The sequence below is a fragment of the Culex quinquefasciatus genome, chromosome 3 (assembly GCF_015732765.1).
Source record: "Culex quinquefasciatus strain JHB chromosome 3, VPISU_Cqui_1.0_pri_paternal, whole genome shotgun sequence".
Classification (NCBI taxonomy): domain Eukaryota; kingdom Metazoa; phylum Arthropoda; class Insecta; order Diptera; family Culicidae; genus Culex; species Culex quinquefasciatus.
Window position 1 is genome coordinate 19624832 of NC_051863.1, and position 27154 is coordinate 19651985.

General features: G+C 33.0%; 1 protein-coding gene across 2 annotated transcripts in view; it reads right to left on the bottom strand.

Moving 5' to 3' along the window:
* Window positions 1-6211: 6211 nt before the first annotated feature.
* Window positions 6212-27154, bottom strand: part of LOC6047792 — a 160943-nt gene continuing 140000 nt past the window's right edge. The window contains exons 8-11 of one of the 2 annotated variants that reach the window (XM_038264993.1): window positions 24136-24237; window positions 23888-24020; window positions 23580-23751; window positions 6212-8033 (exon numbers count right to left, since the gene is read on the bottom strand). In XM_038264993.1, the coding sequence (XP_038120921.1) occupies window positions 23643-23751; window positions 23888-24020; window positions 24136-24237 (344 nt within the window). In that variant the 3' untranslated portion in view covers window positions 6212-8033; window positions 23580-23642. Of the gene's footprint in view, window positions 8034-23579; window positions 23755-23887; window positions 24021-24135; window positions 24238-27154 lie in introns of both variants that reach the window. The other variant, XM_038264992.1, reaches the window with a different exon arrangement.

Consider the following 27154-nt stretch of genomic DNA (forward strand, 5'->3'; position numbering starts at 1 on the left):
GGAAGAGAGGAAGGAGGAGGGCGTTAAGCCAATCAGCAGCCCATTTCCGCCCAGACACGGCCATCGTGTTTCACTTTTACAGCTTCCACAATCCAAGTCCATTCAAGGCCGGTCGTGTCAAGTCAGATTGCTATCCTGATTTTTCCTTCCACGTTTGTGTACGGTGGCTTGTGAATCGCTGCTCAGATTTTATTCGATTAATAAAATATGTCCCAAGGGTAAGAGAAAAAAAATGAAAAAAAAAAATATCACAAACTGGAAGTGGTCCGGAAATGGGCAATATTTTTATTGCATGACCGGGGGGAAAAACGGTGATGGACTTTGCTTCCGTCGTCCTTCCCTCCATCCGCCGGCAGACTGCTGCTGGGGGGCTGACCAGAGAGGTTGATTTGATTTGAGCTATCGTTGTTGTTGGGCTCATATAACGGGGAGGTCACAAAACCAGACACAAACATACGGGCTCTCGTATTCGGGAGCACATAACTTTATCGATGTAACTGAATCATTTTATTATCCGTGCCATACGTTGCCACCTCGTTATTTGGGAAACGTTACGGAAAGCTTCAAATTTGTACGATATTTGACTTTTGGTGATGGATGAGTCATGAAACATTAAGAATATTTAAATTTTAAAGTCTTATTCGTTTGATTTTAATTTGATGAATTTTGATACGTCACATGACACCGTTCCTTGTAAATTCCGAATTGCCCCCAAGTGGTGACCCGCTCTGAAGTGGCCAGGTTGGGCCAGGTTCCGTCGGCATTATTCCATTAAATGCAGGTCCAAAATTGATTAAATTATCAAATTTTGGTATCCGAACTGATTGCAGAAATCTAAATCCGAAACTGGGCTGAATCTAAATAGTTCGTCACGTAATAATTGAATGATATCCCCAACTGTCACTTTTCCGTAAAATGATTTCTGAACGTTCCTTCGGCTTTTGTTTCCGCGTCCCTTGAAACGTGAACAAAGTCATACGTTGATTCCCATAAACCAGACCAGGCGTTACGGTTTTCCGTGAACAAACGTTCATGAAAATCAGTTGTTATCATGAATTTTGCTTTGTTTCCATTAGCATGGTATGTTGATCACGTTAACGCGAACGAACTTTTTTTGCGTGTGCAGTAACAAGGCTGAGCAGTTCTCTGAGATTTCGGCCATTCTTTTTTTGTTGCCTTCGGTATGCTCAAAGAAGCCATTTTGCATCAAAAGTTTGTCCATATAATTACAAAAATTATATATGCAAATTAATAAAATGTATCTTTTGAAGGAATTTTTTGATCGATTTAATGTATTGGGCAATTTTGTAGGTATGGAACTAAACCGAAAAAAAAAAAATGATACAAGGTGATGGTTATTAATTTCTCAATTTTTCACTAAAACTTGATTTGCAAATAAAAACACTTTTTATTATTTTTTGATGTGTTTTTGGACATCAGATGCCAAATTTTCAGAAATTTCCAGAATATGCAAAAATCATTGACCGAGTTATGAAGTTTTGAATCAAAACTGATTTAAAAAAAATCGAAACGGGTTTTTAGAAATGAAAAATTTTCAACTCATTTTTCTACTTGAAATCGAACTTGCAATCAAAACGTTTTTTAGTGAAATTTTGATAATATTAAATTTTTTCAAGTTTTAGCCATTTTTGGTATTTTTTTTGAAAATAGTCGCAGTTATTAATTTTTTTTAAATTATTGCCCATGTTTGCCCACCTATAAAAAAATTTTTTTTTCAAAGGCTGAGAAAATTCTCTATATTTTGCTTCTTTCAACTTTGTTAATACGACTCTTAGTTGCTTAGATATTGCCATGCAAAGATTTAAAAAACAGGAAAATTGATGTTTTCTAAGTCTCACCCAAACAACCCACCATTTTCTAATGTCGATATCTCAACAACTTATGGTCCGATTTACAATGTTAAAATATGAAACATTTGTGAAATTTCCCGATCGTTTCGAAAACAATATTTTCAAAAAATTAAAATCAAGACTAACATTTCAAAAGGGCGTAATATTGAATGTTTGGCCCTTTTGAAATGTTAGTCTTGATTTTAATAAATGTAATATTGTTTTCGATAGGATCGGAAATTCCATGATTGTTTCATATTTTAACATTCAAAATCGGACCATTAGTTGCTAATATATCGACATAAGAAAATGGTGGATTGTTTGGGTGAGACTTAAGGAGCCATTACACTACCGCAAACAAACAAACAAGCTCGCAAACTTGTTTGCGGCAAACTCGCAATTTAGACAAATTGTATTCAGGCTAACATTTCTACCAACAAATCCAGACAAACAAACAAAGCAGGCAAACTAGCAAGCTGTCAGAAAGTGCGAGTTTGTTTGTTTGTTTGTCGTTATGTAATAGCTCCTTTAGAAAACAAAAAGTATCCTTGTTCCTTAATCTTTGTATGGCAATATCTCAACAACTAAGGGTCGTATCAACCAAATTTAAAAAGAGCAGAATATAGAAAATTTTCTCAGCTTTCCTTAAATATTTTCATTAAAAGTTGGCAAACATGGGCACTTATTCAAAAAAATAAAAAATGTTTAACTGCGACTTTTTCCAAAAAACTTCCCAAAAATGGCAATAACTTGAAAACGGTGTACTTTATCAAAATTTCACTGAAGTACTTTTTGATTGCCAATTCGATTTTAAATCGAAAAAAAATGAAGGTGAAAAATTGTTACGACCAATATTTCGATTTTTTTCCAAAAATCAGTATTGATTCAAAAAATACATAATTCGATCAAAGATTTTTTGCACAATTTGAAAATTTCTTAAAAGTTGGCATTTGATGTCCCCTAAACCATATGAGCAGTTCTCTAGGATTTCGGTCATTCGATTTTTTTTGTATTTTTTAATCCGACTGAAACTTTTTTGGTGCCTTCGGTATGCCCAAAGAAGCCATTTTGCATCATTAGTTTGTCCATATAATTTTCCATACAAATTTGGCAGCTGTCCATACAAAAATGATGTATGAAAATTCAAAAATCTGTATCTTTTGAAGGAATTTTTGATCGATTTGGTGTCTTCGGCAAAGTTGTAGGTATGGATACACTACACGGTAAAAAAATGTGGTGATTTTTTGTTTAACTTTGTCACTAAAACTTGATTTACAAAAAACACTATTTTTAATTTTTTTATTTTTGATATGTTTTAGAGGACATAAAATGCCAACTTTTCAGAAATTTCAGGTTGTGCAAAAATCATTGACCGAGTTATGAATTTTTAATCAATACTGATTTTTCAAAAATCGAAATTTTGGTCGTAAAATTTTTCAACTTCATTTTTCGATGTAAAATTAAATTTGCAATCAAAAGTACTTTAATGAAATTTTGATAAAGTGCACCGTTTTCAAGTTATAGCCATATTTAAGTGACTTTTTGAAAATAGTCGCAGTTTTCATTTTGTGCACATGTTTGCCCAGTTTTGAAAAAATATTTTTGAAAAGCTGAGAAAATTCTCTATATTTTGCTTATTCGGACTTTGTTGATACGACCTTTAGTTGCTGAGATATTGCAATGCAAAGGTTTAAAAACAGGAAAATTGATGATTTCTAAGTCTCACCCAAACAACCCACCATTTTCTATCGTCAATATCTTAGCAACTAATGGTCCGATTTTCAATGTTAATATATGAAACATTTGTGAAATTTTCCGATCTTTTCGAAAAAAATATTTGTAAAATTTTCAAATCAAGACTAACATTTCAAAAAGGCCAAACATTCAATATTACGCCCTTTTAAAATGTTAGTCTTGATTTGAAAATTTTGAAAATATTTTTTTCGAAAAGATCGGAAAATTTCACAATTGTTTCATATATTAACATTGAAAATCGGACCATTAGTTGCTGAGATATTGACGATAGAAAATGGTGGGTTGTTTGGGTGAAACTTAGAAAACATCAATTTTCCTGTTTTTAAACCTTTGCATTGCAATATCTCAGCAACTAAAGGTCGTATCAACAAAGTCCGAATAAGCAAAATATAGAGAATTTTCTCAGCTTTTCAAAAATATTTTTTCAAAACTGGGCAAACATGTGCACTAATTTTAAAAAATGAAAAACTGCGACTATTTTCAAAAAAGTCACTTAAATATGGCTATAACTTGAAAACGGTGCACTTTATCAAAATTTCATTAAAGTACTTTTTGATTGCAAATTTAATTTTACATCGAAAAATGAAGTTGAAAAATTTTTACGACCAAAATTTCGATTTTTTGAAAAAATCAGTATTGATTAAAAAATTCATAACTCGGTCAATGATTTTTTGCACAACCTGGAAATTTCTGAAAAGTTGGCATTTTATGTCCTCTAAAACATATCAAAAAATAAAAAAAATTAAAAATAGCGTTTTTTTGTATATCAAGTTTTAGTGACAAAAAGTTAAATAAAAAAATCACCAAATTTTTTTTACCGTGTATTATTTTTTTCTAGTGTAGTCCGTATCCATACCTACAACTTTGCCGAAGACACCAAATCGATCAAAAAATTCCTTCAAAAGATACAGATTTTTGAATTTTCATACATCATTTTTGTATGGACAGCTGCCAAATTTGTATGGAAAATTATATGGACAAACTAATGATGCAAAATGGCTTCTTTGGGCATACCGAAGGCACCAAAAAAGTTTCAGTCGGATTAAAAAATACAAAAATTAAAATTGAAGAAAAAAGACCGATTTCGTAGAGAATTGCTCATATCAGAAAAAATAGTGTTTTTTTTTTTTTGCAAATCAAGTTTTGGTAACAAAAAGTGAATTTAAAAAACAACCAAAAATTTTTTGCCATATTTAATTTTTTTTTTCAGTGTAGTCCATATCCATACCTACAACTTTGCCGAAGACACCAAATCGATCAAAACATTCCTTCAAAAGAAACAGATTTTTGAATTTTCATACATCGTTTTTGTATGGCCAGCTGCCAAATTTGTATGGAAAATTATATGGACAAACTAATGATGCAAAATGGCTTCTTTGGGCATACCGAAGGCACCAAAAAAATTCAGCCGGATAAAAAAAAAAAAACAAAAAAAAGAATGACCGAAATCTCAGAGAATTGCTCTCTTATGGAATTCATTTTGCTCAATTATTTCGTCCATACTAATCCAACCATCGTCTATACAAAAATGCTTTAAAAATATTAAAAAATCTGCATCCTAAACGGAATTTCAGATCGATTTGGTTTCTTCGGCAAAGTTGTAGGTTTTGATTACAACTTTTCAGAAAAATAGTTATGCAAATTACTATTTTTATTGAACTTTTCACACAAAAAATGCTGAAAATACTTTTAAATTTTTAGCTCTGACACTTATTGGTAAAAAATCACTGGCAGTGTTGCCAATTTTTCAACACAAAATGTTGGTTTAAAAAACGGTTAAAAGATTAGCTTTGATTTTTTTGAGAAAACTGTTGATTTTTTTAGATTTTAATTTTTTTTATTAATTTTCTCAACAGATCGATGTCTCTGTGCTGTCTTCTTCTGTGCTAGTTCGTTCTCCTACCTAGCTAACAAAAGAGATATTCATGATTTTTCCAACGGTTCCTGAGATTGATCTTCATGAAATACATGTTTCGATCTTTCAAAACAAAAAATTATAATTTTTTTAAAAACAACCCTAAAATTAAAAACGATACTTAATCCACCCTTAGGTGGTTGGCGCCTTCCTCACATTTAAAGAGTGCTATCCAAAATGCAAAAAGTGCGTAAATAACACTTAAGTGCTTATAACTTCTGATAGGGTTGTCAGATTTTCAATGTTTTGGACGCGTTGGAAAGGTATTTTGAATATCTATCCAACGATAGGTCACATGAGAGATCCGGACAACGTTTTCATGAACATATCTGAGATCCGGCCTCCAAAAAGCGTATAAATAACACTTAAGTGCTTATAACTTTTGATAGATTTGTCAGATCTTCAGTGTCTTAGACGCGTTGGAAAGGTCTTTTCAATACCTTTCTTGAAATGTATAGCATGACGGGTTTCTTACAAAAACCACCCTTTTTACAATCTTCCGGACTTTTGTTAAAATCGTTTTTTTTAGCATAACTTTTGAAGTACTTAACTAAACTGCATAATTTTTAATAGTGACTTATGGGACCCCAAGACGGACCGAATGAGGCCAAAACGGACAAAATCGGTTCAGCCAATGTCGAGATAATCGAATGACAATTTTTTGATCAACATCCCACCACACACAGACATTTGTTCAGAATTTGATTCTGAGTCGATATGTATACATGAAGGTGGGTCTAGGAGGTCAAATTAAGAATTTCGTTTTTCGAGTGATTTTATAGCCTTACCTCAGTAACGTGAGGAAGGCAAAAAAGGGTGTTAAAAGCTTGCTTTCGTCCAATTCAAGAGTTTAAATTTTTAAACATATTCATGCAAATTTGATGATTTTTTTTTTGTTGAATTTGTTTGTTACTTCAAAAGTTTGATAAATTGTGTTTATTTGTTTTGTTCAGCAGGATATTCGATATCAGCTCTGCGATTATTTTGTGTCGTAGAAGACGATTTGGAACAGCATGTTTTTCAATTTAAGAAACTTTAGAACGAAGACGAACGAAGTGATATTTTTTTGTATAAACAGTGGTTTTAATTGTCCATAGAAGTAAAGACCAAGCTTGATCAACCATGAACACACTTGTTTTAAAAGAATTTGAAATTGCTATACAAAATGCTTTATAAACTATATAGATTTAGCAGGGATAAATATAGGAAGAATGACAATGACTCAGTGACACATCAGCAACTAATGGACAGAATAGTAATTCAATCAACTTTAACTTTATTAGGCAGAATTGGTTTTCAGTATATTTTTAACTTAGGTAAACATGTTCTTTTCTGATATTTCAAGAGTTTATTTCAATGTAGTTTCCACAAAATGTATGAACAAAGTGGTAATATTTAAGATAAACGGAAAAGTGTTTCAAGAATTCGGGGTTTGGAAATTTCAAAATTTTCAAAGTAAAAAACAACAATGCGGTTTTTTCAGATTGGTATTTTTCAAACACATATTTATTGATTTTATTCAGTTTTTTTAATAGGTGCTCCGTGTGTGCTACGAACATTTATTCAAATCGATTTAGTAATATTGTTTTTTTTTTTAAATACATCAACTTTAAGCACGGAAGTAGTTGTTTAGTGCAAATATGTTTTTTTTTGCATCAAGCTTTTTTTTAGTGAGGTGCATTTCTTTATGTTAAGCCTTACTGGTTGCATTGATAACTTCAAAAATCGTTCCTTTTTATGTTGGTTTTGTTGAAGCTTTTACTTGGTTAATCAATATTTACTTTTCGTACGTGATTTTGCTTTGTTTCATATAAAAGATTGATGTTTATCTGCTTTATAAAATGTCACCCTTTTTATGTTACGAACTACGGTATTACGTTCAGTTTAGGTTTAGTTCAACTACGCTCCATCAAAACTTGAGTGAATATTTAATGTTGATTTATTTTTCTCTACAATCTTTCTCCCGCTACAATATAAATGCTTTTGGTTTAAAAATACTCACTACTCCATCAAATTTACTAGTAGAAAATATGCTTTATATTCAACTAACGGTAGCAAAAATAAAACAGTTCAATAAAAACTTTATTTTTTGTTTCGTGCAGCAATAATTATCAACAGGGGGGGAAGAAAATACATCGATTTTATGGTACATTGCAGCAGTTTTGTAGGAAAGACAAACTTTCCCAGTCACTGCCTCTCGTTGTTGAAGTGGTTGTAGTCGCCTGTTTTTGCTAGTATTTTATGTTTCTTTTGCTTTTCATGGTTAATTGTTTGAAACCTTATCGATGATTAGAGTGGTGCAAGTCGTTAAACTTTACTTATCTTTTTTTTTGTATAAATATGTTCTGGTGCTGCAAGTGGCTTTCACTTATCTTTTTGGTTTGATTTGAATTGTTGCACAGTTTTTGTGTGGGAAAACTGTTTCGGTCCATTTTGAGCTGTTTTCAGGTTTTTTTTTTCACGATTGTTTCCAGATTTTTTCTTGGTGAACGGATGAACAGGAAGAAATTATTCTGCAAAGAAAAAAGAGAAAAGAAAAATTCTAAGAATGATCAAATTGATTCTAGTTGCACTCTTGCAATCCTTCTCAGAATTGTAAATTTCCACAGATTTTTATTTATTTATTTATTCATAACCCTTTTCCCAGTAACGGTGACTTTCAAGAGTGCAGTGGAATCCACTCAACTGAAACTATTTGTCCACCTACAACACACTGTCGAAGCACACAAACACACACACAGTCTCTGGCAAGATTTATGTGCACAATATATCCGATGCCTTATTCATGCTTCGGGTGACCAACAAAGGACACGCCATTCCTTTGTGTGTGATATCGAATCGAATCGAATTTGAGCCCGATTGTGGCTGAGGGTAGAGTGGGGTAAGGTGGGGGGTAATGTTGGACTTTTACGAATGAATAAAAAACGAGCTACTATTTCCGCTCCAGGAGCATGGGACACACAGTCACAGACTCACAAAGTGCAATATTTTCGAGCGCCATACCGTTACAGCTTGAGAAATGGCCAGGGCAACTGTTGCACTGCATTACATCGAGGGCATGGGCGTAGAAAAAAAGCTAATGTAAAAACATTTTAAACAATTGCCAGAAAAAAAAAAACAAATAAAAAGGATTTGAACGCATAACGTACTGAGTAGATAAAATTTTCAATATTAAGCACTATTGAAATTTTATAAGTATTTTTTTTTCTAAAATATCACACAATTTCAGGAAAGTAAAATAGGGCCATAAGTTTCTGAGATATTGGTTCTGATTAGTTCTCTACTATTTTGAATTTTTTTCACGATCTTTAATTTTTTTTTATTTAGATAAAACTTTGTCTTTGTTACAGTCATCCCACATATTCTGAACACCAACAAATTCGGAACACTTTTATGATAATTTGTCAACAGCATGCCAAAAGTAGCTTTTCTGTCGAACTTACTATTTTCAGAACCTTCATTTGGACATTCTCTTGCTATTTCACTAGTAAAAGTAGTACTTTTTAAACAAAAAACTTCATTTCAAGAATATTTTCTTCCGAGCAGCAAAAAAACTTCAAAATCTTCATATACAAGTTAAAATTTGCAGATGTTCAATACAGCATTCGAAAGATCGCAAGAAAAGCTTTCAAATGAAGGTAAAAGCGAATCATTAAGTTCAATTATCGATTTGATATGATTTTTTGAACATTGGCCGATCTGGAAACCGATCCGAATATGTGGGATGACTGTATTATTTCCATATAAGTCTCCATAAGGGTGACAATTTTTTTTTAAATTTTGTAAATCTGAAGAGATAACCCCTGGCTCGATTCTTTAGACAAAAACAAGTAACTGTGCCAATTTTGAGCCAAATCGGTTAAGGTTAAGGAGTCGCCTTTTATCGTTGAAGTTTATATGGGGAAAATCACGAAAATGCATCGGGAAAAACATCGCTTCAGGAATTTGGCAACAGGTGGCGCAAGTCTCGCCTAAAATTGACCAAGTGTGAAATTCTTCTAGGAAATTTAATTTCCTAAAACTTTGTCGAAGAGTGCAAGAAGATCCGAGTTGGTCCTAAAGAGTTATTAGCAATGCGATGATAAGAAATCGGCTTATATGCTTGAAAGTTGATAACTACTTTTTGCTAAAAAAAATCACCAAAAACCAGAGTAAAATCGGATTGTTTTGCACCCTTCGACAAAGTTTTAGAAAATTAAATTTCCTACAAGAATCTCACACTTGGACAAAAACGATGTTTTTCTGCACACATTTTTTACGATATTCCCCATAAAAACTTCAACGATTAAAAGCGCCCCTTAACCATAACCGATTTGGCTCAAAATTGGCACAGATGCTTATTTTTGCCTAAGGAATCGAATCAGAGGGTGTCCTTGATGTCGATTTTTATTATTGTCACCCTAGTCTCCCTACAATTCTGGGGACGAGTCATACAAAATGGGTATGTAAATGTATGAAATTCTTTACATGGAGAAGGCTTTTTCTGATAGACTTGATGTCTTCGGCAAAGTTGAAGATTATGATTAGGACTTTTCGGAAAAAATAGGAACTGGGAAAAAATCCATAATGAAACTTTTGAGCACTCCAAATTTAAATACTAGATTGCGTTTTGTTAAATCTTCAAACGCATTTTTTTAAGTGCCGAAAATCTGGAAAAAATAATAAAAATCATTTGTAAATCAAAATCAAATTATTAATCCAAAGGTATTTTTTTTTTAATATTCTGTTTTCAAGTTATGGCCACCTTTTGGTTAAAAATCTCGATTTCATATAGCATCACAGAAAAAAAATGTTTAAAGAGCTGAGAAAAATTTCCTACAATTTTCTGTATGAAACTTTGAAAATCTGGCAATTAGTACCTGGGATACATTCTCATAAAGAATTCGAATCCGATTTTACGATTTTCAATGTGGAAAATTTAAACTTTTTTGTAGGAAATTTTCTTAGCTTTTTAGATTTTTTTGCTGGGGTGCTATTATTTCAAGAAGTATTTTGAATATGCAATAAATGAAAAGAAATCAAAAATTATTATAAACCTAAAAGGCCGTTGCAAATATTTTTCAAAGTTTATGTCGCCCCCCTTCAAAATTGGCCTGAATAATCAGGGGGCAAAAAAACCCTTTTTCATACAAATGTTGAAACCTAGGCTTGTAATTTTAATTTCAATATTTTTTTTTATTTTTGTTGCCTTCTACTTTTTAGCACTGAAATGAGTGCTGAAAAGTTGAACTTTTCAGCACTTGTTTCGAAAAGTAAAACTTTTCAACATTTTTTTATTTAAACGATTTATTGGAAAAATACATGAAAATTTTACTTAAAATTTCACTCAATGGGTGTTTTTCGGAATTGCAAAAAATATTGTATGGAACTCGTTGCAAAACTTGATTTTTTCAACACTCGTCGTATTTATCCAACTCGGTGAACCTCGTTGGATAAATGTACGACTCGTGCTGAAAAAATCCTCTTTTTGCAACTTGTTGCATAAACTACTATTTTAGTGCTCTGAAACATATCGAAAAAAAAAAATGAAATAAAAAAGGTATTTTAACGTTGCGAATTTAGCTTTTAATGATATAAAGGTAAAACAAGAGGTCCAATCGCAAATGTCCCTCAGGAAATTTAGCTGGAAATGTTTCAACTTTTCGAAAAATTAACAATCATTGACACTTTTTTAGAATAATATAATTTTTAGTTTAAGTTAAACTTTTATGTGGCTATATCTTGAAACGAAGCAACGTAATAAACAAATTTGATTTTACATTAAAAATTGATGTAATTTTTTTATTGACATTTCTATTTTTACAAAAATATAACAAATAGGGGAAATATACCCATTTTAATCACACTAAGCCGTTCGACCAATACTCATCACTTTTGCCGTTTCTGCTATTAAATCAACATTTTCAGATGTTTCAACAATGAAGAGTTGCTTGCTCACTTTTATTTGAGCTATTTATTACTTTGGAACAGTCAAAACACTTTATATAAGCTGTAATGCATGATCAAAGTGCTGATAGGCCGATAATAGAAATAGGTTGAGAAAGGGTATAGTTCCCCTATTTTTCAAAAAATAATAAATTGGCAGTAAAAAGTTTTGTCCAAACTTTTTAAATGAGTCAAAAGTTGTTGTTTTAGATCTCAAAAATATATCAAACAAATCAAAAATTGAAATGTACATAAACTTTGAAAAATATTTGCAACGGCCTTTTTGGGAAAAAAATGAAATCGTTTTTTTAGTACCTATCTTTTTTTTGCAAATAGACCTGCCAAAGACATCAGAATCATATGAGTCAAATCTTTTTGCCGATAACGGACAATAACAAATCTTCAAATTCTTTCTAAAATTGACTAAATTTAACAAAATTATGTAAAAATTCTAATGCTTTCACTGAGAATATATTTTTTGAAAATGCAGGAAGTTTTAATGTTTAAAATACAAAATTGTTCACAAAATATTTTTTTTTTCAAAACTACTTAATTTTTCATAATTTGCAATATGGGTATAAACCGAATCGAAATTTTGTATGCTTCATTAAGAGGTCTTTTTTACGAGGGTAGTATTTTTTGAGGAATATGTAATTGCAACTTCAACGCTGAAGTTTCCATACGAAAATTAAGCCAAAATGGATATACAAATTAACAAAAGGCACAGCGTTTATCACATCATGAGTGTATCTTTAAAAAATACTAAAATTTTCACAAAATATCAATTTTTTAGAAATAATCATTTTTCTTTTAAATTTGCAATATAGGTTGATACTAAGCAAAATTTTTTAAACTTTTTCACTTCATAAGAGTTTTTTGAAAGATACTAAAATTTTCACAAATACCGGTTATACTATTTTTTGAAATTTGCAAAATGGGTACTAAACGAATTGAAATTTTGTTTGCTTTTTAACTTTATCAGATTTTTTTAAAGAATACTAGACCTCTCAAAAATACCGTATTTTTTTTCTCAAATTTTCAACATTTGAAATATGGGTATCGAACGAAGCGAAATTTTGTTTGATTTATCGCTTCATGAGAGTTTTTCTAAATACTAAAATTTAGACAAAAAACCGCATTTTTTTCGAAAATACTCAACGAAGCGAAATTAAACATGCATTTTCACTTTATAAGGTTTTTGCGAAAATTATAAAACTTTCATTATTTGCAATACGACCAAACGAAGAGAAATTTGATATGCATATTCAGTTCATCAGAAATTTTGTTTCACAAAAATTTTCACAAAATACTATATTTTTTGAAATACTCAAATTTTCAAAGTTCTCGAACAAAGCAAAATTTTGAATGCATTTTAATTTTATTATAAATTCACTTTGTTATATTTAAATCACTAAAAATTTCACATATATCTCATTTTTGAAAATACTATAATATCTCTAATTTACGATAAGTATGGGTAGCAAAATTTTAAATGAAGCATATCAAATTTTAATGTATGTTTGAAGCTCGTGAAATTTTGATTCATTCGATACCCATATTGCACATTTTGAAAATTTGAGTATTTTCGAAAAATATGGTATTTCGTGAAAATTTTAATATTTTCCAAAAAAAAACAACAACAACAATAAAGTGAAAAGGCATACACAATTTCGCTTCGTACTGCTAATTCTGAAAATTGAGTACTTTCGAAAGAATACAGTATTTGGTGAAATTTTTTGAGTATTTATACTTTGAATCTTACTACATTTTCAAAAAAATATGTGTGAAAGCATTGATATTTAACACGATTTTGTTGAAAAACGTCGATTTTAGAAAAATTCAAAAATATCAATCTTTATAAAATCTAAGTCGTAACGCCCATGCCTTTTCCCCACTTCCCAGAAGCGATTGGAATATGCAGCTGAAAACCCTGCAACGGTCCAAGCTCGTGTCGATTCACCGTGTTCGGTGTTGGGTGAAATCCTGTTGCATTTGGGTAATTCTCTACCAACTCACACGAAATCGGGAAAAGTTGCCCCGACCCCTCTTCGATTTTCGTGAAACTTTGTCCTAAGGGGTAACTTTTGTCCCTGATCACGAAACCGAGGTCCGTTTTTTGATATCTCGTGACGGAGCGGCGGTACGACCTTCCATTTTGAACATGCGAAAAAGAGGTGTTTTTCAACAATTTGCAGCCTGAAACGGTGATGAGATAGAAATTTGGTGTCAAAGGGACTTTTATGTAAATTAGACGCCCAATTCGATGGCGTACTCAGAATTCCGAATAAACGTATTTTCATCGAAAAACACTAAAAGTTTTAAAATTCTCCCATTTTCCGTTACTCGACTGTAAAATTTTAGAACATGTCATTTTATGGGAAATTTAATGTACTTTCGAATCTACATTGTCCCAGAAGGGTCATTTTTCATTTAGAACAAAATTTTCATTTTAAAATTTCGTGTTTTTCTAACTTTGCAGGGTTATTTTTAGAGTGTAACAATGTTCTACAAAGTTGTAGAGCAGACAATTACAAAAATTTTGATATATAGACATAAGGGGTTTGCTTATAAACATCACGACTTATCTCGATTTTACGAAATAAAGTTTTGAAAAAGTTACTTTTTGCGTTTCTCTTTGTTTCGTCGTCCGTGTCTGTCGCGGGTGACCATAAATGGCCATGATCGATGACGACCAACTTTTTCAAAACTTTTTTTCGTAAAATCGCGATAACTCGTGATGTTTATAAGCAAACCCCTTATGTCTATATATCAAAATTTTTGTAATTGTCTGCTCTACAACTTTGTAGAACATTGTTACACTCTAAAAAATAACCCTGCAAAGTTAGAAAAAACACGAAATTTTAAAATGAAAAATTTTGTTCTAAATGAAAAAATGACCCTTCTGGGACAATGTAGATTCGAAAAGTACATTAAATTTCCCATAAAATGACATGTTCTAAAATTTTTTACAGTCGAGTAACGGAAAATGGGAGAATTTTTAAAACTTTTTTAGTGTTTTTTTCGATGAAAAATACGTTTATTCGGAATTCTGAGTACGCCATCAAATCGGGCGTCTAATTTTACACAAAAGTCCTTTTGACACCAAATTTCTATCTCATCACCGTTTCAGGCTGCAAATTATTGAAAAACACCTCTTTTTCACATGTTCAAAATGGAAGGGGTCGTACCGCCCCTCCGTCACGAGATATCAAAAAACGGACCTTGGATTCGTGATCAGGGACAAAAGTTACCCCTTAGGACAAAGTTTCACGCAAATCGAAGAGGGGTCGGGGCAACTGCTGTGTGAGTTGGCGGAGAATTACCCATTTTCCTAATCCGAATTTTCCGAATCGATGGCAACGGGTGCGGAAAAATCATAAAATCGCTTTCGAATTACCAGCTTGTGCTTGAGCTGACCAGTAGCAGTGTTGCCATGGCAGTGCAGTTGGGTGCAGTTTAATGAAACTCTTTTCTTAAAATGGGAACCATTTGAACGCACCTTAATAGAGCTGAAATTTAATTATCATCTAACCAGAATTCAATTAATGGTTGGAACGGGAAATTCAATCTGCGGCGAAATGAATTGGAGGAAAAATGGTAAAGAAGAGGTAAGATTGGATGCCAGGAAAAAAAAGTAAGCAAAAAGTAAATACACTTTTTTTGGTGGCTCTACTCTTACTCATAACTGGACACTTGCTTTACCTTTTTTTTTGTAGGAATGGAAGCCATTCAAATGGTATAATGCTATAAGAGGATTCTGTGGGTGGCAATTGACCTACCTGTGGAATTGCAGTTGGTTGAATCGAAAGGATTTGTTCGGTTTTGTAGTAGATGTGTTAGTGTCCTCAACAAGTGATGTCAGATTAACAAGAAGCATTTGTAAATTCATTTGAGCGAAGAAATTTCATCTGAATGTGATGACTTTTTTCCTACAAAGAGAAATCTGTACAAAAGTCAATTTGAAAAGCTGGCATGCAAAATGAACATAATAAAATGTACCATTTTGCTACCCTTTCCCAGGCTGACAAATGGCTTTCAATGTGCTCTGTGGACGTCCATTTCCAGCGGCTCCAACGGCTGACCACAGGCAAGGTAGCCAAATTTTCATGGAAATTGAAAATGTATGAGCTCAATAAAATGAATAGCTAGACCTCGGCAAACGATATGAATATTTTATCGAGGCCGTGTTGGAGTCGAGCAACCATCCCTCCCTCCCCAGGCAGATGAGTTTTGAACGGTGCCGACCAAATGCAATTAATTAAACAAGCCGCTGAATTGCCACAAACTTTTGGGCACCACGAGCTAATCTTCCTGCTAAACTCGTCAAAAGCTTCCGGCTGTCGATGGCAGTTAGGACAGGCGGCGGAACAATGGTAATCTTCTTAGAATCACGTTCCCAAGCGGAGGAGAAGGAATAACGAAGTAATTAATCACCCACGAATACCTTTACAAACTTTAAAGCTCGCCCACGCGCCGAACAATGGGCTTTGTAACGGTGATAGATGAAGTCATGGGCGGGTAATAAAAGAATGTTAATTACCCTCCTATCCCAGAAGTTTCAATGTTTCAAATTTTCGTTCACTTCGAACAAATCTTCTTTTAAAATCATTTTAAATTTTTGTTCCTTGTCGTTTTTACAAAAAAAAAAAACCATTAATAGAAATAAATATAATAATATGTGGGTGGTCCAAATCTGGGCTTTCTCAAGGCTTTCCACTGAAATCAAAGAAGAAGTCACAATATTTTTAAGATTTTTAGCTTCCAAAAAGGACAAAAAGCGAAAAATCTTAAAAATATGGTGTCTTCGGGAAAGTTGTCCTAAATTTAATGAAGGTCCTTCATCTGAGGATTGTTAAAGATTGGGCGACTATTGCGCTCTTCACAAGTAAAAAAAACTGAAACAGTTGCTGCTCTCCCGTGGTCAGAATGAGCTCAGATTTGGAACCAAACTTTAATTAAAACAGTAAGTACAATTTCAACTTTCTTTCTTCCAGATTCCTCTGCTTAATTGACTATTGAATTTACTCAGGCTAAGATGAAAGAGCGTTGCTGTCTCGTTCACTGTCATGCCCCAGGCTACCCAAGTAGAAGTTGAAAATAGGACATTTCAAACCAAAAAATATGAAAAGACGTGAAATTTATTTGAATTCTTTTTGTTTAAATTTAAAGATAGTTTGCCTACTTTTTACATGCCCATACATAACATGCCTAAAAACATCAAAACCAGGCAAATTGAGTGTTGTCTTGGGACCATTTTGTCTAAAATACTCCAAATATCTCTTTTCGACGCTGTGCATTAACACTGTTTTCAGTTGAATGCACTTTTTCTCAACGGCTAAATTTGAACAAAATTGTTAAATCCAAAATTAAAAAAAAAAAATTATAGAAAAGTTGCATAGAAATGACATGGCAAATTGAAGGGAAATGAGAAATTTCGACACATTTTATTTTTTTGTATTTTTTTTTCAATAAACAAGCTATTACCCTAGTAACATTTTTAAACTTACTGGTTTTATCATGGTTCTGACAACCCTCATATGACCTAAATAGGCTTTTATGGCCTACTTAAAACCTAAAATGTTACTAGGGTAGGAAAGGTTAATCTTGATTAATGCACTTAATTTACAAGCTACATTAAAAAAAAATCAAAGGTTTTCATGAAATTAAGTATAAATTGTATTCTCATCGGCATCTCCATCCAGATTTATTGAATCATGGTTTTAATTTAATTTAGAAAACAAAGAAAATTTTATTCAAAATACTTGATAAAAATTCTGATTGCAAATTCAAAGCAATGATAATTTCACAAAAATCCTATTTTACGCTGTGGATGTTGTCAATTTATCTACATTTTCTTTGAAAAATATGTTTTTTCAATCTTGCTACCCGAAGCATAAGTAGTTAAAGGTAGTTCTATTTCAAAACTGTTAATTTTTTAGAGATAAAGGGAAAAATTAATCAAATTTGAGCAATTCTCTGAGATTTCGGTCATTCGAATTTTTTTTGTATTTTTTAATCCGGCTGAAACTTTTTTGGTGCCTTCGGTATGCCCAAAGAAGCCATTTTGCATCATTAGTTTGTCCATTTTCCATACAAATTTGGCAGCTGTCCATACAAAAATGATATGTGAAAATTCAAAAATCTGTATCTTTTGAAGGAATTTTTTGATCGATTTGGTGTCTTCGGCAAAATTGTAGGTATGGATATGGACTACACTGAAAAAAATGATACACGGTAAAAAAATGGTGATTTTTTATTTAACTTTTTGTCACTAAAACTTGATTTGCAAAAAAACAATATTTTCATTTTTTTTTTATTTTTTGATATGTTTTAGAGGACATAAAATGCCAACTTTTCAGAAATTTCCAGAATGGGCAAAAAATCTTTGACCGAGTTATGACTTTTTGAATCAATACAGATTTTTTCAAAAAATCGAAATATTGGTCGCAAAAATTTTTCAACTTCATTTTTCGATGTAAAATCGAATTTGTAATCAAAAAGTACTTCAGTAAATAGTCGCAGTTTTTCATTTTTTACAAAATAGTGCCCATGTTTGCCCATTATTGAAAAAAATATTTTTGAAAAGCTGAGAAAATTCTCTATATTTTGCTTTTTTGGACTTTGTTGATACGACCCTCAGTTGCTGAGATATAGCCATGCAAAGGTTAAAAAACTGAAAAATTGATGTTTTCTAAGTATCACCCAAACAACACACCATTTTTTAATGTCGATATCTCAGCAACTATAGGTCCGATTTACAATGTTAAAAGATGAAACTTTTGTAAATCAAGACTAACATTTCAATCGGGCCAAACATTCAATATTACGCCCATTTGAAATGTTATTCTTGATTTAAATTTTTTGAAAATATTTTTTTCGAAAAGACCGGAAAATTTCACGAATGTTTCATGTTTTAACATTGTAAATCGGACCTATAGTTGCTGAGATATCGACATTAGAAAATGGTGGGTTGTTTGGGTGAGACTTAGAAATCATCAATTTTCCTGTTTTTAAATCTTTGCATGGCAATATCTCAGCAACTAAGGGTCGTATCAACAAAGTCCAAAAAAGCAAAATATAGAGAATTTTCTCAGCTTTTTAATAATATTTTTTAAAAAGTGGGCAACCATGGGCACTAATTGAAAAAAAAAATTGATGAGCTGCGACTATTTTTAAAAAGAGATACCAAATAATGACTATAACTTAAAAACTGTACACTTTATCAAAATTTCACTAAAGTACTTTTTGATTGCAAATTTGATTTTTCATCGAACAATGAAGTTGAAAAGTTTTGGCGACCAGTATTTCGATTTTTTGAAAAAATCGGTATTGATTCAAACATTCATAACTCGGTCAAAGATTTTTTGCCCATTCTGGAAATTTCTGAAAAGTTGGCATTTGATGTCCCCTTAACTATATAAGAAAAATAAAAATAGTAATTGTTTGCAAATCAAATTTTAGTGACAAAAAGTTAAATTAAAAAGTTGCAAAAACTTTTTACCGTGTATCATTTTTTTCAGTGTAGTACTATCCATACCTACAACTTTGCCGAAGACACCAAATCGATAAAAAAAATGAAGGATTTCATTAATCTTTTGCCTTCCTCACTGAGGTAAGGCTATAATCCTGCTCTAAAAATGAACTTCGTATAAAAACGTCGTAGACCCACCTTCATGTATACATATCGACTCAGAATCGAAAACTGAACAAATGTCTGTGTGTATGTGTGTGTGTATGTGTGTGTGTATGTGTGTGTGTATGTGTGTGTGTATGTATGTATGTGACCAACAAACTAGCTCATGTTTCTCGGCACTGGCTGAACCGATTTGACCCGAACTTGTTGCATTCGACTTGGTTTAGGGTCCCATAGATCGAGTTTTATACAGATTGAAGTTTCGATAAGTAGTTCAAAAGTTATGTACACCCAAAGGAAAAATATAACTCAAAATCTGCAACATTGGATTTGCTGCAGAAAATGTCATATTTTATAACATTTTTTGCAGCAAGCCCGTAGATCATTTTTGCCCGCGTGTATAAATTTCAGCGATCTGCAGTTCTCACCAACACATATAAAGCTGGCCCGTCCCCGAGCAACACTCCAAAGAGAAGCATATGTTGGTGCTCTTTCACTCACTTTTCATCAAGCGTCCATGGCGCGGTGGTAGCGTGTCGGATCAATAACCAAGAAGTTGGTGGTTCAATCCTCGTTCTGCTAAGTGTTTTTTTTTTGGTGAAATACAACCAAAAAGCCGTCGGTAATGTCGATAATTGTCGGAAACGGGCAAAAATGTCATACTCCTATATCGCAAAAAATGCATGAGGACAGATTTCATGCAGATTCTGATATACTTTCATGCCGCCATGCATCACAATCATGCGACTGCCAGTTGGGTGTATAATAATGTGTTTTCACATATATTTGGATCTCACTTAACTGTATGTAAACTATGTCCGGGTCTATCACCCAACCCATCGTTGGTTAGGTTATCAAAAGACCTTTCCAACGAGTCCAAAACATTGAAGATCTGGCAACCCTGTCTCGAGATATGGCCACTTAAGTGATATTAATGTACTTTTTTGAAGCCGGATCTCACTTAAAAGTATGTAAACTATGTCCGAGTCCATCATCCGGCCCATCGTTGGTTAGATTATCAAAAGACCTTTCCAACGAGTCTAAAACATTGAAGATCTGGCAACCCTGTCTCGAGATATGGCCCCTTATGTGATATTGATGTACTTTTTTGAAGCCGGATCTCACTTAAATGTATGTAAACTATGTCCGGATCCACCATCCGACCTATTGTTGGTTAACTTATCAAAATAACTTTCCAATGAGTCCAAAACATTGAAGATCTGGCAACCCTGTCTCGAGATATGGCCACTTAAGTTTTGTTGATGTACTTTTTTGAATCCAGATCTCACTTAAATAAATGTAAACTATGTCCGGATCCTCCATCCGACCCATTGTTGGTTAGGTTATCAAAAGACCTTTCCAACGAGTCTAAAACATTGAAGATCTGGCAGCCCTGTCTCGAGATATGGCCACTTATGTGATATTGATGTACTTTTTTGAAGCCGGATCTCACTTAAATGTATGTAAACTATGTCCGGATCCACCATCCGACCTATTGTTGGTTAACTTATCAAAAGAACTTTCCAATGAGTCCAAAACATTGAAGATCTGGCAACCCTGTCTCGAGATATGGCCACTTAAGTTTTGTTGATGTACTTTTTTGAAGCCAGATCTCACTTAAATAAATGTAAACTATGTCCGGATCCTCCATCCGACCCATTGTTGGTTAGGTTATCAAAAGACCTTTCCAACGAGTCTAAAACATTGAAGATCTGGCAGCCCTGTCTCGAGATATGGCCACTTATGTGATATTGATGTACTTTTTTGAAGCCGGATCTCACTTAAATGTATGTAAACTATGTCCGGCTCCACTATCCGACCCAACGTTGGTTAGGTTATCAAAATACCTTTCCAACGAGTCTAAAACATTAAAGATCTGGCAACCCTGTCTCGAGATATGGCCTCTTAAGTGAAATTGATGTACTTTTTTGAAGCCGGATCTCACTTAAATGTATGTAAACTATGTCAGGATCCTCTATCCGACCTATTGCTGGTTAGGTTATCAAAAGACCTTTCCAACGAGTCTAACACATTGAAGATCTGGCAACCCTGTCTCGACATATGGCCCCTTAAGTGATATTGATGTACTTTTTTGAAGCCGGATCTCACTTAAATGTATGTAAACTATGTACGGATTCACTATCCGACCCATTGTTGGTTAGGTTATCAAAAGACCTTTCCAACGAGTGCAAAACATTGAAGATCTGGCAACCCTGTCTCGAGATATGGCCACTTAAGTGATATTGATGTACTTTTTTGAAGCCGGATCTCACTTAAATGTATGTAAACTATGTCTAGGTCCATCATCCGACCCATTGTTGGTTAGGTTAGGTTATCAAAAGACCTTTCCAACGAGTGCAAAACATCGAAGATCTGGCAACCCTGTCTCGAGACATGGCCACTTAAGTGATATCGATGTACTTTTTGGAACCCGGATCTAAAAAATTGATGAAACTTGTGTACAGCCATTGTTGTGAGGAAGGCTCCAACCACATAGGTGGATTAAGTCAGTTTTTGTATGGACAGCTGCCAAATTTGTATAGAAAATTATATGAACAAACTAATGATGTAATATGGCTTCTTTGGGCATACCGAAGGCACCAAAAAATTTCAGCAGGATTAAAAAATATAATAAAAAAAAAACGAAAAAACGAAATTTCAACGAATTGCTCAATAGCCAAAAATGTGTTTTTTTTTTTAAATTTCATACAAAATGCCTGAGGCGATCAATTTCTGAAAATATGAAACATTTAAGATTGGTCTTTTAGATCCTGACATACATCCTCATCAAAATAAAGAAACAAAAACATTTAAAAAAATTTAGGTGTCACCCGAGCAATACTTGATTTTTATGAACAGTCCACACAGTCAAACTATCCGGAGTTCTCCCAAAATATTCACATGGTATAATGAATTCTTCGGATAATTGGGCTCTGAATTTAATGTAGGAAAATAACAGAAGAAGTACGATTTGTTTATCCAAATTGATTTGAAGTCCTTGTGATAATCGAAACTTCGGAAAATCGATGCTTGACTGTACCGCTTGACGTTACAATTGCATCAACAATTAGACTTCTTTTATCATAAAAGATATTCTCTAGCATTTCTCAAGTCGATTAACCATTGTATTCTTGGATTTGAGGGCTGTCCAAAAAGTGACTTTAAAGCATTTGAAAATCTGTATCTTAAGAAGAATTTTCAGATCGATTTGGTTTCTTGATTTTTTTTTAACTGTGGGCAAGTTGATTGAAGCCCTTCAAAAATGAAAGAAGTTGTTTTAAAATCTGAAAAAAAAATTCAGAAAATTTCACGTTTTACATTTTAAATTGAAAAACTTACTGAGGGTCAATAAAACTAATTTCTGGTATTTTTTTTATTGCAAGGTTATATATCAGCAACCAAAAATTGGATTAACAAGGTCAAAAAAAGCAAATTGTAGAAATTTTTTCAGCTTATCTGATATTTTTTTGAACACCATTTAAAAAAAAATAATAATACAATGTTGCCGATTAATTTAACCTTAAAATGGCTATAACTCGAAAACGCTGCACTTTATTAAAATTTCTTTTCGATTTAGATTTAAACTTTACATCCAGAAAGTTTTTTTTTTAAATTTCTGTGTGTGCATTTTCGGTGCTTTATAAAAAAACACTATTTTTCCAAAAATCTTGGCCAAAAACAAAATCTCCGTCATACCCTTTAGCTTAAAAGTTAGCAAAATGAAAATAATCAAAGGGGGTATAATTGTCAAAATCTTGTTTTATTCAGTGTTACTATTTTTGCTGGATAGTCCTAGTTATAACCCTACAGTTTTGCCGAAGACGCGCAGTCGATTAAAAGCACTTTTCTATAGACATCCCCCCAAATTTGAATGGAAACTTGTATGAAGAAATTAAAGATGCAAAATGGCTTATTTGGACTTGAGGAATCAATGGACGAGAAATACAAAATGTCTTCTGCTCAATTCAATTAAGTTTTATTTGGAAATAATCAAGTAAAACAAAATCGGGTTTTTTTCGCGAAATTCAAGAGAAATGTTGAATTTTCATCAGTTTCTGGTGAATATTCATCAGGTTTACATTTTTACACATTTTTTTAAGGTAATATTCAACCTACCAAATTTTCAACATTCCAAAATTCATTTTTTTTTTTGCTTTGTGCTCATAAAGGAAAAGAAATAATAAGAAATAATACGTAAGAAATCTTATTCTGATATTTTAAAAGTTGCTCATACAAAAAAAAAAATGCGAGGAGCTTTAGGATTGCTCAGATCTTAGAAATATGAAAACATGTTATTTAAAATACAACACTGATTCTATATAATTGCGTACGCCACTGGCACAGCCACCTCCAAGTCAAACAAGATGAGCAACTTTTCAATCAACTTCTCTTTCCACCATTTCCCACCTGCGTACCACGCGCTCGTTCATTCGTTTCGCTTTTCCCCAACTTTTCAGTCAATGAATCCACACCCTGGACGCCTAGGGCCTGAGTTGCTCACCTTCCTCCGACCACCGCACTGGTGGTGGCCTTAATTCCTTGGGTCGTCACACGCTCTCACACCTTAAGCCCCCTGCAGGATGTTCTCCTTCTGCATCGAACCGGCGCCGTTGGTCTGCAGCAGGTCCAGCGAGGGTTGCAGAATCAGCGGCGAAGTAATCACCTGGATTGGTCTGCTGGAACGGTGACAGGGTTGCCAGAATTGTTATTATTTTATTTAGTTATTATTAATTGAAAAAGTAAAAAAATTGACCAAAAATTTTGGCAACCTCAAAATTTTTAATCAAAAAAAATCCACCAAAAACTCACTCGCCAATGGGTCCGGTCGTCCGCGTTCCGTGCATGGCCTGGGCGGTCCGGGCCCGGGCAATCAGTGTCATCACGGTTCGCTTGGTCGGGTTCATGCTGGACCGGGGACCGCCGAGCAGTGGTCGCTTTCGGGCTGTGGGATTGCAAAAAGTAAAAAAAAAAAAACATTCTTCGTTAAGGTGGGCTCCCACGGACGGTTGAATTTGGGGGAGGTTGACACCGTGACCGGATTTTGGTCGGGACCTCACCTAAGCTGACCGTTTTGACTCCTCGCAGGGCCGGATGCAGGAACGCGTTGGCCGACTCGACGAACGCCAACGTTTGCGCCTCGATGTCCGTGGTGGGCAGGGCTGAAAGGAGTGTGCGATTGAATCAATTTTGTGATGTTTTGTGCAATGATATTTTTGAAAAGTTTTTGTTAAAAAACAACAATAAGAAGCTTGAAATACAAGAAATTTAATCAACAGTAACATTCTCAAAAATTTCTTATAATAAAAATATTTTTGAAATGAAAGAAGCAGTACTGATAGTATTGATTTATTTAAAAAAATCATAACTCGGTCAAAGATTTTTTGCACAATCTGGAAATTTCTGAAAAGTTGGCATTTGATGTCCTCTTAAAAATATCAGAAAATGAAAAAAATAGTGTTATTTGCATCAAGTTTTAGTGACAAAAAGTTTAATAAAAAAATCACAATTTTTTTACCGTGAATCATTTCACACATTTTTAACCGAGAGTATATTTTGAATCGAACATATTCTTTATCAGGAAGGTGAAACACAACTTTCTACGTATAAATCTCCCTTGGGTGTTTTCGATTTAAAATATTTTGCTTTCTCCCAGCGCCGTACCTAGGGGTTGGCGCAGTTGGCGACCGCCAAGGGCGCCAGCCCTTGGGGGGTGCCGAAAACGATGATTGTACAAATTTGTCATGTTATTATAAAATCCTAGAAAGGTATTCAGAACAAAAAGGGCGCCAAATTTTAAAGCAGGACTACAAAATAACTCGATAATCTTGGTCGGAATATTACAAATATTACTTATAACACTTGGGGCGCCAAAATCAACTATTTCAATAATTGTACCAGAATTAAATTTAAAATTAAATTCTTTCAATTCATTTACCAAAGGGGGCGCTCAAGTGGCAAAAATTTCAGGGTTTTATAACAATTCTTTGAAATAGCTAGAGATTTTATATTCCAACTACAGTATATAAAATTCAATTTAAATTTCACCATTTTTTCCAGCATCAGGAACCATCAAGCTTTTTTATGTTTTGAAGTATTTTTTTATATAATCAGCTATTTAATTGAAATTTACACATTTCTATTGAAAATCTGAAATAATAAGAATAAGATATTTCAAGTTTAAAGAAAATGGCATTTGAGATATTTTTATCGTTTTAATTGCAAACTTGTGCGTTGAGATTGGCCTACGTTTTCGAAATACTGAAGTGTTTAAATTGAATATTTCTAACACAAAAAATGCTTTGACTTTTGTTTAATTTCTAGCAAAATATTTTTTTTTTTCAACATAAAAATGTTGGTTTTTTAAGAGCACATAAATTGCTCTAAATATATTATATTCTGCTGCTTGTATTCAATTACTTGTAGCAAGAGTGAAAAAGTAAAATTTGGGTGTCTTCGACAAAGCTGCATAGATTGGCATGCCCACCAACTTTTTAGTCGTAAAAGTAAAATATTATGCAATTTCTTGTATAATTTTGATTTGCAGAAACACCATTATCGAAGACCCATTAGAATTTAAACCAAAGCAAAATTCCAACTCCAAAAACAGCAATATTTTTTGGGGAAACACAAAGTTCCACTTAATTTTGCTTCTAGTGTCAATAATTTGAAGAATGTTAGTAACATTTTCCTTGAAAATTTTTGTTTTGTTATGTTTTAATGGAATGGATAAAGTTGCTTATCTTTCACATACATTTTTTTTATTTCATGGATTCCATGTGTTGGGCTATCCAGTGTAATTTCGCCTAAATTTTCACAATTACACAAACGGTTCTAAAAGTTTTGTGTGTTGAGGGTGACTATTTTCGAGATTTTCAATTTCCCGGGAATCGAGAGTTGAATTTGAAAATTTCCCGGGAATTCCCGGGACCTGGTAGTGTTTATAACTATGCCAATAGTGCCAGTAATGTATAAAGAAAAGTTATAAATGTCTCGGATTAGTTTTCAAAAAGCCGTAAGAGCCATTGGTAAACAAAGTCCTTTTTGCATCGGTATTCGACCTACTTACGAAAAACCAATATCAAAAATGCTCGAGATTGTTCATCTACACGTCCTTCAAGTGCCCCATACTTGAAATAAATGAAATTTTGTTTCATTTTCGAGAAAAACGAAAATTAATGTCAGAGGTCACAGTGGCTCTTACGCCTTTTTTAAACTCACCCGAGATGTGTTTCTTTTCAATGAATTCAGTTACGTTTTATTCATGCTCATTTAATGAAACGTTAATTAGTAGCCTCATTATTTTTGGGAACTATGATCTACTTCTTGATTTTTTTTCTGAATCTGCAATACAACTTGTTGTATGAACTTGTTATTAGATTTTTGTGAAATAACAAAATAGCTTATATATAATTTCCCAGTATCGGGATTTTTACAATATAATAAATAGCGACTCAAAACAACAACTTTAATATTTTTTTTTTTCTTTTTTAAAACTGTAAATATGCATTGAAGAAATAGTGATCCGGAAAACCCAAATGTTCACATTTGGCGGACTTTACAAAGATTTCCAGAGTTTTTTTTCTAAGATATAATTTAATATTGAGGTTTAAGCGAAACACAACATTACTCCATGACATCAAAAAAGGAAATTACCTTGATACAGCGAAATTAAAATAATAAGAATAAAAAAAAATGGATTATAAGAATTGCTATGCTTGAAAGAGGATATGAAAATTATACTCTTAGAAATAATAAACAAAAATATAAAAAAATTAGACTTTCTTCTTGTGGCTAACTGCTAAGTATGCTTTAAGGTTAATTTTGGGGTCCACATTATTTTAAGTTTTCCCAATTATAGTTATTGGAATTTTTAATAAGTTAAAATTTACACTTTCTGAATTAGAAGATAAGAGAAGCATTGTTTCATTCGCTTTGAACATCTTACATTGAACACCCAATGTTCTGAACAATTTCGAATTTTCAATTTTTTTTTATTTGTTTATATAATTTTGCTTCGACCAAATTTCCCGGGAATCGAGAGGTCCAAAAATGGTCGATTTCCCGGGAATTCCCGCT